At 34.0% G+C, this 14,327-nt stretch overlaps 2 protein-coding genes across 3 annotated transcripts in view; one reads left to right on the forward strand and one right to left on the reverse strand.

Annotated features, from left to right (window-relative positions):
• LOC106715963 (CUGBP Elav-like family member 4) overlaps positions 1–14,327 on the forward strand; it is a 423,044-nt gene that overhangs the window by 141,414 nt on the left and 267,303 nt on the right. The gene's annotated exons all lie outside the window — the stretch shown is intronic.
• LOC106715964 (parkin coregulated gene protein homolog) lies at positions 2,674–7,613 on the reverse strand. Its single transcript, XM_014509377.2, has 4 exons — positions 7,169–7,613; positions 5,546–5,717; positions 4,681–4,830; positions 2,674–2,853 (listed from the first exon to the last, which is right to left on the reverse strand). Exons 1-4 carry the CDS (start codon positions 7,457–7,459, stop codon positions 2,693–2,695), a joined length of 774 nt encoding a protein of 257 aa, XP_014364863.1. The 5' UTR covers positions 7,460–7,613; the 3' UTR covers positions 2,674–2,692.

Consider the following 14,327-nt stretch of genomic DNA (forward strand, 5'->3'; position numbering starts at 1 on the left):
TCTAAGTGCTTGTTCTTGGTAATAAATGTTGTTCGACTAAGAAGGTGTCGTGTATCCACACCATCGTATCGCCTGCAAGAAACTGATAAATGTACTAGAGATCAGTTTGTTAAAACTTATTGCCAATTAATATAAATTACTTTATTTTATTATTTTACATAGTTAAAGAAAAACATTAACAAAATAACTCACAACCGTAACACAGAGGGATAAATTTTTTTTCAATAAAGAAATCAAGAACCATTGTTTTTCTTGATTTCTAGCGATCATCTTACTGTCAAGTTTAATATAACATATTATGAAGTAACAAGAAATTGTAAAATGTCGTCTACACTTCGATATGAAAGTGGCAATGGACCAAAGGCCTTTGATGTATCGTATTTCAAATGAGTCGACCTTCTGAGGGATTGAGTCTCGGCGCGTATTACAAGAGAAAATACTAAAAATAATTTTAACAAGCAATTTTTCCAATAAAACTGTTTTGAACTTATTCAAATAATATGGCTGGTAAAAATATACTTATGGACAAAAGCAATCAATATTTCTTATTCTATGAAATTCATAATGAAGTCTCAGAAATCTATTAATATCAACTAACAACTATGTTAAAGACTCCAATAAACATTATTATATCATTAAGATACCTGTAGGTCCCATCTATTTTTTTAACTTTGTGATGTTTTTTAAATTTAAAAAAATGTGTTGCATATCGATCAGAAAGTCCGTAAAACGTGACAAAGAACCGAGTGGCTTACAAACAACTTACATGCATACGTTTTAGCTTCACACAAACTGAAGGAACTTGAAATGCAAATTGTATGCATACATGCATACATAGAGCTGTACATTTTGCTTCGCCGCTTGTAAATTGCTTTGGCTCCGGTTGATCCAAATATTGACATGACGCTCCCGAGAGGTTCCGGCGAAGCGGAGACCGCATTAATAAACTCAATACACTCTTGTTAACTATTCCACAATCTGTCATGTAATTTATCCAGCAAATTATGACGCTCGCTCCATCGATTTATTTGCTAATCACATGACGATATGAGTTAATTTGAATAATAAACATAAAGCTATGAATTATTATTAGTTAAATGTACACATAATATTAAAGATGATTGTCTATTTAAACATGGCGTCCTCTAGATGCCATATAAGTGTTGTGTCCTAATAAATCTTACTAATTTTATAAATGCGAATGCTTAGATGGATAAATGGATGGATGTTTGTTTGAAGGTATCTCCGGAATTGCTCAACAGATCTTGATGAAATTTGGCACAGATGTAGAACATAGTCTGGAAGAACATATAGTCTACTTATTACGTCTTTTTAATTCCGCGTGGGCGAGAGCCAGTCTAAAAAAATGATTTTTCACTTAAAACAATGATAGTACTGGTCTAAATATTTCAAGAACAAAATGTTAACTAACATTGGGTTTAAATCTAAACAACATATTGTAATATTCAAATTGTAATATTTGATGTAATAAAAACAAATTGTAACAAAAATAAAAATCAAACCAGCAAGGATTTAGACAACATTTATGTAGAAAAAATTACAATATTCTGATTTGAGCAATTTAACAGATTACCACAAAACACAACAACAAACATTGAGTTATGTTACATACATAGATAAAGAAGTAAATGGACGTTGTGTCGTATCAGATGTTAAGAGGATGGCATAAGAGTGGAGGACTGGATTTTGTACCATAGACAAGTTTGCCATACTCCTTAAACCAATCACAACAACAATACGCAGATTACTTTTGATAAAATAAATAATAATAATAACCGCGCGCATAGTGAGTAGGTTCCTGTCTTTGTAGCCCTCACCACTGGTTACTTGAGTCATGGGATTCGCAGCCGGTGATATACTATTTTTTATATAATACATTTTGTTATTTTTTTTATAAAATGTATTATTTACATAATAAGGTAATAAATGAATAATAATTAATAATAATAATAAACTCATTTAAGTAAAAGTATTAGTATGGTTTATACATAACATAACTTTGGATTCCATTGACAAACTACTTGTGTACAATATTATTATCCCTTTATTCTCTTTGAAAACAAAAACTGAGATAATATGTTTAATACGAGTGATAAGTCAGCCGAATTTGAAGGTAATATATAAATAATTACTATTACCATTACCGTAATGTAACATTGCTGTTTTTTTATAATTTATTGCCGTAGGTTTCCATTGCCTACACACCCGTAGATCTATATTATATCTCAGTTTTTTAAATGAGAAAGACGGGGATGGAGGCATAAGTGTCAATTGATTTGCGGTTACATTATGGCAAAAACTGTCACATAAATAAATGGTGTTCATCAAAATGTACCATTTCAATTTGTGGATCAAATAATGTATCCGAAATGTCTTCCTCCATTTTATTACCCTTACGTCCGTTCTATACATACATAACTCTTAAGTTATTAGACAGATATAAAAATGTACAAGACTCGTCATTGTCAAATCATTTCGTTATATCTCTTTACAATTTAACTAAGGATTTTTATATAATTCGCATACTATACTATATAATATTAATATAATATTAGTATGATATTCGTGAATTACATTATTAAAGCTACCGAAGCTAAAATTTAGACAAATTGCATTTAAAGCAATAACATCCCAAAAATGCAAAGACCGTCAACATATCTAAATGTCTATATTAATTTTGCATACAAGATTCGTACGTTGGTATCATGTATTTAATATTTATAAATGCGTCCGGACCACCGTAACGTTCCAAGCATTGAAGAGTTTCTTCTATCAAGTCACCAACATTCTCACCGCGTGATGTACTACTGTCAATTCCGGCACCCATGTTATCTGCAATTAAGAGAAAAAAATCACATTATATTTCCCTTTAAAATATCTATGTACTTCCTTATTAAAAAAAAAAGATGGGTCCCATCTGCAAGCACTTCCTTTCGATTAAAATAATTTTCATTAAAATCGGACCACCGGGGGCTGAGATTCGCAGTGACACACATAAAAAAAATACAGTCGAATTGATAACCTCCTTCTTTTTGAAGTCGGCTAAAAACTATCCTGGTTTAAAAGTTTAAAGTGTGTCTAAAGTGAACATAGATGAAAACAACATTGAGTCACTTCCACAGTCGTTAAATAAGTTTCTTGACATCAATTTAGTGACAACAAAACTATCCTTTAAGAACTCTAATTACGGTTATGTAAATTTTCTTTACAATTATAATCTCCTACTTTTTGAAGTCGTCTAAAAATGTAACATGATGTATAGCTTTTGTCACATAGTGTCACCATGATGAAAATAATAGAGCAGAAAATATCGAACATCTCAATATAATCGAAGCGGTATTGTTTCCGATATAATAGACTTGTCGTTGCCTCGAGGAAGATTAATTACTCAGCTAGTCGTAGGGCGAAGGCGTCAGAGTATTTGGGGTGTCGGCTGCGACGCGTTGTTGCCATTCTCTGCGTGCCACACCAGTGAATAAACAGACGAGAGATCAGTCGCTAAATGTATATTTACTATTACTATCTATTGCTAAATTATGTTTGTTTCCAATAACAGTTTAAAAACCTGATGATGCCCAATAGTTTTTCATAAATATTGTCTACTTGACTACTATATTAAAAAACAAATGAAGAACATGCGACTTAAAGTCGCACGTTTACAGAGACCGGTGTTCTCTCATTTCTAGAGTTGTCAAATAGTTGCGGCGGGTTTGGTAAAGTCGTTTTCGTTGCAACGCCGCGGAGTAACTCCGTCAGGCTAATATTGCAAACTGTGTAACGTAACCTTTGTAACGCCCGACGCTTTAACTCAAATGTTACACTAATTAGATTATAAAATTAATCTTTGTTGAAAATAAATCTGGTAATCTTACTAATATTATAAATGTGAAAATTTTGATGGATGGATGGATGTTTTTATGAAGGTATCTCCGGAACGGCAGAACGGATCTTGGTGAAATTTGGCACAAATATAGAACATAATCTGGAAGAACATAAAGACTACTTATTAAGTTTGTTTTTTAATTTCGCGCGAACGGAGTTGCGAGCGACAGCTAGTGTGTTATAATAAGAACATCTTCCTGTTTTGCACTGACATGAAAAAACTTTTCCCTTTAACATTTATACATATTAAAAAAAAATCAGTCGAATTGATAACCTCCTTCTTTTTGAAGTCGGCTAAAAAAGGTTCCTTTCTGATTTGTTACTTTAAAATCATCGATGTTTTACTCCGGAACTATAATTGAACTATGATATCGTATTCCAGACACGTAACGTGACAAATAATATAGCATAGTTAGTGAGACTAATCCGATACAGTTGTGCAACACATGTTGCTAAGACAGTTGCGAGTGTCGACACAAATGAAGTTGTACTGCAACTGGACGTAATCAATAACGTTGCCAAGCAAGTCCTTTGTCAGACCATTTAGTTGTCTGTATCGTATGCTAAATAACAAACGTATTGTAGGAGACAGCAATAAACAGTCGAGAAAAGAATTTGCTATTTCTAAAATTTATATGACAAAATAAAAATATTTATTTTAACATCAGCTTTTAATTTTCACAACTTCTACAGCGTAAATAATCTTATGGTGTTAAGCGCATTGTAATTTCAGTAAGTTAGTAGCCCAATCATTCGTAAGACATAAATGTTACTCACTGTTCTTGTCCTTGAATAAACTGAGTATAGGTAATATCTGGCGATAGTAGGGGACGAGCGCCTCTCCCACGTGGTCACAGTACGTGACTAGCATCTGCAGACAGCGAAGCGCGTGGCATAGCACCGTGGGCCGTTTCGTCGCCAACGCATCTGCAACAAACAAGAGCCGAATTAACCATTATGAATACATAAATAATTACACAATATTTTTTACTGAAAGATAAACGTTTCACTATATTATTTCATTACTATAATCTGTCCAATTGAATATTAATTCAGTTTTTGTTAAATGTATTTTAATAACTAACAACAACTTTATCATCTCCCTGGCCTTTTCTCACTCACGTAGGGTCAGCACACAAGGTTTTACAAACCTTAAAGTTTTGGCTTATATTTTAACGGCCGGCCGCCTGCCTGTCGCCAACCCTACTTGGGAGGAACTAAAACAACTTCAGTGGAAATAAAAAAAATCTCGAGATGTAAAAATATATTCAATGCAACTTAATATCTAGTTTTGTCTGGTTATAGTTAACAGCTTGTATCTATAGGAGCGTCGGTGGCTCAGAGTTTTAGCATTTGACTTGCAATCTGCAGGTCCTGGGTTCGAATCCCGCCATGTACAAATGTGATTTTCATTTAACGGTGAAGGAAAACATCGTGATGAAACCTGTACATATCTGAAAAGGAATTCAATGATATGTGTGAAGTCAAACAACACGCACTGGGCTAGCGTGGTAGACTATGGCCTAGTCACCCCTAACTTGGAGTAGGTTCCGAGCCCCTGAGTGGGGACGTATAGTAAGCTGATGATGATGTATCTATAAATTTCAACCAATAGTCGAAATATTACCGTATTTATACTCACTTTTGATAGGTATTATAATTTGTGGCACCACAGGCAAGACTTTGTGAGACCCCTTGGTAACAAGGTCGTGGATACCTTGCTCGACTATAAAGGTGAACGGGTAACCCGCTTCGGCGAGGCCTTCGAAGAATATCGGCAGGTAATGATGATAGTCCAATTTTTCTATAGGTACCTAAAATAAGTAAGCATGGTTAAATTTATAATTTTGAGAAATCCTCATTCAAATTTCACAAAAAATGAAAATTAAAAAACTTAAAAAAGCCTTAATTTTGATTGTTAATTTAAATAAATTGAATAAAAAGACAAACTACTCGTCAAGACGATTCAAACTCGATTTAATTGTGTAATTTCATTGGAAAGTTTCTACAGCCATCATCCAGCTACATCATCAGATCAGCACAATGTCATCATAAATTTTCTTTGTCACACGATTTACAAAACTATGCAAAATTTCAGATCAATCGGTAACGGAACTAGATCAAATTGAATTTGTATAATTTGATGAAAAACATTGCGACAGGTAAAACTAAATAAAAGCTTGTAAATATAGTTCAGGGAAAATTTATTAACATTTAATAATAACCGCTCTACATTATCACTTTTAGAGAGCATCAGGGGTTAAGCTATTGGGGTTGCTTGCAATCTGCAGGTACTGAGTTCGAATCCCGTCATTCACCAATGTGTTTTTCGATTTTCGATTTACATATGTAAATTTATCAGACGTTCTTACGCTGAAGGAAAACATTGCGATGCAACCTGCACATATCTGAGAAAAAATTCAAAGATATGTGTGAAGTCAACCAACCCGCACTGGGCCAGCGTGGTTTACTATGTCCTAGTCACCACTAACTTAGGGTAGGCTCCGAGCTCTTCAGTACAAAGTACAAAGATTTTCAAATATATTATTTAAATTTTTACCGTCTTTACTTTCAACATAAAATGAGTATAAGTTTCACTAATAATCACTGTACCAAAGAACCACTTTCATTGAATGTAACAAAATGTTCCACATGGTCTAGCAAATGGATTGTTACAGACAAAGCTCTAGGAAGTCTAACAGCCCACAAAGGACTTTAGAGCTGAGCTTAAATTTAAGCTGATTTTAGACTTTGATAGTAATTTTGATAACAGCTGGAATTAGTCTGAATTCTGTGCCTGTTTTCATTCTTTTATTATCAGTATGTTATGTATTTTCATCGGACGAAGACTTTATTTGCAGATCAATATTACAAATTATAAAAAAAACTAGCTGTCGCCAGCGATTCCGTCCGCGTGGCATTAAAAAAACTTAATAAGTAACCTATGTGTTTTTCCAAACTCGATTCTACATCTGTGCCAAATTTCATCAAGATCCGTTCAACCGTTCCGGAGATACCTTCAAACAAACATCCATCAATTCATCCAAACATTCGCATTTATAACATTAGTACAAAAAAAACAAAAACTATGAGAACATACGTGAGCTATTCCAATTAAATTATATCCTCTTACACAGGTAAATATTTTGTTGGTAAACCGAAATATTTACCTGTGAAATCGATCAGATCACTCAGCGCTACTTCAATGAAACCCAACATTGAACTTGACAAAACGGACACCGGAAAACACGTGCACAGTTGTTACCTTCCAAGAAAGCTTTTTCCCGCTCGCGACGAATTCAATAGACAGAGGGAACTCGCCCCTTTTATAGCATCCTCGGAACGTGGTCGGTCTGACAGGTAGAGGATCGTACAAACCGCACTTGGGTGGCGGTTTCACCTTCGTGTTCTTCTGCATCGCTTGTATCGTGAATGCGGGCACGACCCGAGGTTTCCTCTTCGTACTGCCATAAGGATAGTTCGGACTCGGCTTATGCAACGAGTTGCGGAAATCTTTTCCACAAGTATCCGGAACGCACGGCGGTAGAAGCACCATGTTCGCAATAAAAGAATCAAAATACCATGATATAACGTAGGGGAGTAAATAATCCGATAATATCGATCTAAAATGTTGACACAAGTAATAAAATAAGAAAGCAAATTTGCTCACGGCCGGGCCCCGATTCTGATTGTTTATTTTGCAACACGATCGTTGCTTGGCAACCGGTTCCTATCGATTGATTGCCGACAGCGCCGCCGCGCGACTGCCGTTTGACTTAGGGGTATTACACACTGGAATTATTTCTTGAACTGATTCTATAGTATGCTTACTTCATATATTACGCTGAGGGTGTTTCGAGTAATTTATCGAAGGACTGTTATGATTATTCTTATGCTTAAATATAATTTTTGATAAACTTCTACATTAGCCGAGAATTTGATTAACATAATATGATATTATCCTATTATTGTTGGCTTCACATATTGTCTACTTGCTTTTAAATGTGTTGAAATCCATTTGAAGTATTATTTATACTGACATCAGATGAGTCCGTCCTTTCTTGTGAAGTGATTTATATAAATGAGTATTAGATAGGGCTTTGTCTCATAACGTCATAGCATCAATTACGACATAGTAATAAATATCGTAATTAATTGTATTGTATTAGTGTGACAGATTGTGATGCCCTTATGTCTGCAGCCTTATATTTGGTCCAGGACGCGAAATTATATTAGAGATGGGGAGTTTTATTACAGTTTAATATAAGGTATCGCACAATATCGTCGGTTCGGGAAAACTGGCTTGAATTTCGATGGCTTCTACACTCCGCGCAGAACACGGGGAAATGTTCTTTGATAGCTTTTTTTCGTATCAGAAACTTTACGGTTTCCGAATAAATTGGAGTGAATTTTTTAATATACCTCATTTTGTTTGGCAAACATGAATTGTTTGTATTTACATAGCGGTAATTAGCGTTCCATTTTCTTTCAAAGGAAAGAGGTACAAAACATTAAACATTGTAAAGCGAAATGGATACGATCCAATACAGAAAGTCGTTAATTAGTCGTTTGATTTCTTTTGTGTACAAAACATTTGATATTTTGATGTCTGCTCGAACGTTGTTAATACAAATTATACAAACGTTGGAGTAACGTTTCGTTTGGAATAAACGCGTTCCAAGAAATTTAATTAGTTATTGTTATTTCTAAATTAGATATCATTTTCCAATTTGAAAACACTGAAAATTTGTTACATAAAAACTAACCATAATTATAGATATGAAAGAAAAAAATGATTATGTCTTGTCAGTTATAAGTTTAGATTCTAGTACCTATAAGACAAAAGTTACAAATGTGGTCTAAACAGAATTTATTCTACATTTTTCCAACAAAATAAAAACAAGATGTTGTATGTCTCACAACATAATATGATAAAGGCGTCTTTCCGAACGACGTACGAACGTTTTCCATTGAGAAAAAAATAAGGCCATGATCGGCAATAAAGCAGTCAAATAACAATAAACGACGCGAACGAGATGGAATCATTCGCTCGAATCTTTACATCGCACGATAGGCTGCCGACGGCACGATTATTTTATCACCATGTATACGCGCCCTAAAGCTGTCGCGATCGAGATTTCGCGGCAAATTGAACGGCGGCCGATCACGGCGTTCGATATTTAAAATTTAATATAACATCTGCGGTCGACATTATGAAAATTTTTATGACGTCACGTGAAAGTCGCTCGAACTCATTGGATCTTTACGGTTTTTTTAATATTACAGAGTTTATATATTATACTAGCTTTTACCCGCGACTCCGTCCGCGCGGAATAAAAAATAGATAACGGGGTAAAAATTATCCTATGTCCGTTTCCTGGTTCTAAGCTACCTGTCCACCAATTTTCAGTCAAATCGATTCCGCCGATCTTGAGTTATAAATAGTGTAACTAACACCACTTTCTTTAATATATATAGATTTATATCCTACTATCTACCCATTTAAGGTTGACAAATATTTTGGCTCTATTTCATGTTTTTTTTTTTTTTTTAAATTAAGTAATTATCCCACAACAACGAGTAGAAGAAATACTTATACATGTGCATTTTTTTTTGGTTAAAAGGTACATCGGTTTTGTATTACACTCTCTTACCAAATCAACTGTTCATCCGATGTTCTATAACATTGAAACTTATTAAAAGTTATAAAATGGCGCGACTTATAACTGTAAACTGTAAATACAAAACATTGTCCGACATGTATCAGTGCGGACCAGTCAATGCTGCGAGCGTGAAACACGAGAGTAAAAATAAAAGACTGCCGACCGGATAGGAAAAAAAGGTAGAAAGTTGTCGGCTTTCATTCGGCGTGCGCTTTTTTGGTTGTCGTAGGATTCCGACGTGCGACCCGAATCAGAGCGCTGCGTTCCCTGAATACTGCAATTCCGTTGTCAGATTTCAATTCTTTATTTTTTTCACTCGAAGCTTTTCGTAATTTTTAGTGATATTTGTCAGACGTATGTTAGCTTTTAAATATCTGAACAAAGTATATAAATACTTTTAATGGTAATAATAAGAATGGGGGGCGATACAGGATATTTTAGTTTTATTCGAATGTTTGAGATATTGTGTACTGTAAAAGCAAACGATTATAAATATGTTGTATGTAATTTCTAGAAGACCACACTTTAGCAGAAGACACGTGCTATTTATTAGAAAAAAAAAAACTAAATAAATAGCGTCATGGGTATTTGTATGTGTCGCGACAGTTTCGCAATAGTTTAGTAGACGTTGCTGTAAAATAGGTACGACGTTGGCGTCGGCGTTGGACAGATTTACGAGCGGCTAAGTACGCGGGTTCAGTCTCACGTTCCTTCCATAAAACTGATTCCAGCTTCAACAGCGCTAAGAATAAAGGACAACTACATACTATCCTATAATATATTAACCAAACTATACATCCCTCTTTAGAGCAAACTCTTAAAATCCGCACTTAAGAATATCTATAACATTTATGTGATGTTTCGATGTATAATAAAACTACTGTTAAATTTTTCACTTTAATAGTTTTAACCTATAATACTTTATAGATTCGATGTGCCAAATATGACAATGACTTGTAGTTTTAACTGCTTGTATAAGTTAACGCACAAAACATCGTAACAAAAGTTCGCTCTGTTTGAAATTTCTTCTGACCTGATATAGTTATTTCAGTTTTCCATTACTCTATTAGAATACATTCAGAGTATCCTGTTACGTTGAAACTTAGCCCCTTCGTACACAAGGCAAGGTAAATCTTCGAAACTAATATCGTATCCTTGTGTAGCGAGTATCGCGTTGCGTACGCACCATACATACAATGTTAAATCGTCAACGCAAGATTTTGACAAATGGGTTGTGAACTACTGGTTTTGGTGATTAAAAAACAAAATTTATATAGAAACGGCTAAAACACTCACGTATATATATCCGGTGTCGTCACCGTGAGCGAACCGTTGAGTGAGCGACGGGCCGCGTCCGCGAAATAGTACCAATCCCACTCAACCTGATGAAGGGCCCCCGAAGGGCTCGAAACTAGTCGGTGACGACACCGGATATATATACGTGAGTGTTTTAGCCGTTTCTATATTAGTTAGTGATAATGTCTCACGAAAGTTTGAATAATTTAAAAAACAAAATGTTGGTGACCCGTGCCTCTGTACGAATATCTGACATTGTATTACGTAAGTTGCTTAGCGACTCGCCGGGTTTCGAAGATTTACGTCGCCTTGTGTATGAAGGGTTGTGTTTCTTTGATGATTTGATGTTTGCATTAGTTTTTTTTACGAGTTCCTACCTCTAACGTAGTATACCAAATACAGTTTATTATAATATAAATCAATTAAAATTATCGTTGTCTTTTATCCTCGTATCTAGAATTGGATAATACACTCTAAAAGATATAGTAATTTGATTGTAATTGAGTACATAATAACTGTATCCAATACGAATCGGAAATCTCATGCGAGTAATCATCTATTGAGTTGGCTTTGTGGAACGGTTGCCAAGAGTACGACACGTGATTACATCTCGACGCCAAGTACTAACGAACTTATTTGTCCAAAAATAAAATTAATTGGATTCCATGGTTCAATGGAAGATATTTATTAGTAATCTTTTTCATGAGAAAAGAGAACAAAATATCTATATAATTAATGGGTATATAATTCGTGATTCACGGGATGTTAAGCGAGCTTCAGTGGTTCAGAGGTTAAGGACTTGACTTGTAATTTGTAGATCATGAGTTCGAATCCCGCCAGGTACCTATTTGTTTTTACATTATCCGTTTTACATTTATACGTTCTTACAATGAAAGAAAACATCGTGATACATAACTGCGAAGAAATTCAAATAAAAGTAAACTTTATATAAACCTACGTGTTAAATTTAGAAGCAATAATTAATTTAAAAAATTCCAATAAACCCATGTATGGAAGACAGATACAATGCAAGGATACTTCAGTACATTTTCCTCCAGACGTTCTGTTTAACGCAGGGCACGTATCAGCTATGAACGAATCGAATTCGGAAGCAGTTAGATGAATCACTTACCGTCGTAGTATACAAGAGAATTTTCGTATATCATTATGTCGACTAATAGAAGTTAATATATTTTTCTACTAACTTTCTATAGATAATTCATATTATATTTCCAATCTTGTACTTTACAATTTAAAAAGCATTGTCAAGATACAATCAGAGTAAAATACTTGTTCTGTTCATTGTTATTTTTTAAAATAAATAGACTGCCTAAGTTCGATATATAAGGGTCTTTTGAAAGTCTTCTAAATAAATTATTTTCAATTAACTATGCAAAAATTCATTAAATGTGACATAACATATTTTTAAGTAAGGTTTTAGTTTCTAAACGTCCTTCTAATTTAATTTCAAATCACTGAAATACTTAGCAAGTATTTGAACTATAAAACTTTGACTAAATTTATTGTTAAAGTGCTAATTTGCAGACGGCATTTGAATATGTAAATTCTTTCAGCCAGCTTGCTGAAAGTTTACCGGGCATTTAACGTTTTCATTATAGTCATTAAGTTGTTTGTCTTAATTATAATATTAACGACTATAAAACATGGCTTATTTTTTAATATAGAGGTATTAAAAAAAAATCAAATATATGTAACTAAAAACTTATCGATAAATAAAAAATGCAAACACAAAAATACGAAACTCAGGTACGTATAAAACCAATATAAATTAACGGTTTATCTCTGCATGACACGAGTTTATTGCACATCGAACATGACGATTCAGAACTCGTCTACGAAAATGTAATTTTCTGTTCCAGTGCCCTTTAGCATAACTCACTGAGGCAAAAACGTACTAGATTAGTCAATTGACAGTCTGTTCAAAGGGTACCATCACGCGTTGGCGTTTGACACACGCCTACATTTAAATTTGACCCTTAACGAGATAAGTCGAAGGATCAAATTTGATAACAATTATGCTCTGTTTCCATTCCTTTTTGAGTTAATCTTTGATACATGTTGTACATCCCTTGATAATCTATTTCCGTCAAATTACAAAGATACGCAAAATGCCGCAATCACGAGGCTGCAATTTAAAATTTAGAATAACATAAAGTCACTAGGTATGATATGATTATATTAAATTCATCTGTTATTGATTGTTGAAATTATTGATGAGTACCAGGAAAGTACTGGGTGACATGTTTACTCTTTGAACAATTGAAAAATAAATTAAAATTTACTATACCATTCGCTGAAAGATCGATGTTATAACACATAATAAAAATCTGTAATCTTTGCCTCAGAGTTACAGACGTGAGTGGCATGTTTGTAAAATTTTAAGAGTCACATCTACGCGTTATGTTTCGTGTCGTAGCGCAAACAAATCTTGAGCGCGCTCCCAGAGGACGATGCTAATAAGTCCATAATAAATGACTGTACCGCATCCAATGTATGTCGGCTCTGTGTAACAAGCTCGCTACTAATTAGTATTCATTTCAGCGCGTGATTAAAAATAGTGAGTCGTGAAATTGAGCGCCTATTTTATAATGCATCTTGAATGTAGGGTTTAAATTAGGTTGTTTAAAATTTTGATTTCTTCACTCAGCTGTATATACAGTTAAATAAGTTTCAAATAACATTAATAATTGTATAAAATACCATTTTCTCTTTTATTTTGTACTAGCTGTCACCCGAGACTCCGTCTGCGTGGAATTAAAAAAACGTAATAAGTAGCCTATGTTCTATCAGACTGTTTCTAAATTTCATCAACATCCGTTGAGCCGTTCTGAAAATACCTTAAAACAAACATCCATTCATCCATCCATCCGTCCATCCATCTACACATTTGCATTTATAATTTTAGTAAGATTCTACGACAGTAACTTAATTTTATTTTTATTTTGTTTCAGGTACGTTCATGTGCTGTAAGAGATTTTTAATAGGAAATTTAATTATTTTAATTTTTTGCTGAAAGATTTATTAAAAAAATGTTGCTTTATAATTCTACTTACTGTCTACTCGTAATGTGTTTGAAAGTGATAAACAAAAAGAATAAACATACTGGCATAAAAGAAAAAATAAAACCAGGTATGTAGACGTGAGGAAATTTTGAATGTCATTTTCAGGATAAACGTAAAACGCTCACTACAAAGAAACAAGTGCTAACAAAAGACATATTTCTTTGAAAGTGTTATGGAAGGGTTGACACTTTTTCTAAACATCGCCTTGTATATACCCAACATATGCGTATATTTGTAACAAGCTATACTAAAGCCCGCTACACACTTTTAGTTTTAACTGTACTGTTCGAATGTACAATTTAAACTGTGCAATTAAAACTGATGGTGTGTAGAGGTCTTAATATGCATTCGCTAAATGTTAGTTGTGACACTCGGATCTTGA

The sequence above is a fragment of the Papilio machaon genome, chromosome 7 (assembly GCF_912999745.1).
Source record: "Papilio machaon chromosome 7, ilPapMach1.1, whole genome shotgun sequence".
NCBI classification, from domain to species: Eukaryota; Metazoa; Arthropoda; class Insecta; order Lepidoptera; family Papilionidae; genus Papilio; species Papilio machaon.

Excerpts from the sequence above, each read along its gene's own strand:
- LOC106715964 (XM_014509377.2), bottom strand. The coding sequence starts at position 7,459 with ATGGTGCTTCTACCGCCGTGCGTTCCGGATACTTGTGGAAAAGATTTC. Across the intron at positions 5,718-7,168 it reads GGAAAAAGCTTTCTTGGAAG|GTACCTATAGAAAAATTGGA; the intron begins GTAACAACTGTG and ends TACTTATTTTAG. Across the intron at positions 2,854-4,680 it reads TTTATTCAAGGACAAGAACA|ATAACATGGGTGCCGGAATT; the intron begins GTGAGTAACATT and ends TCTTAATTGCAG.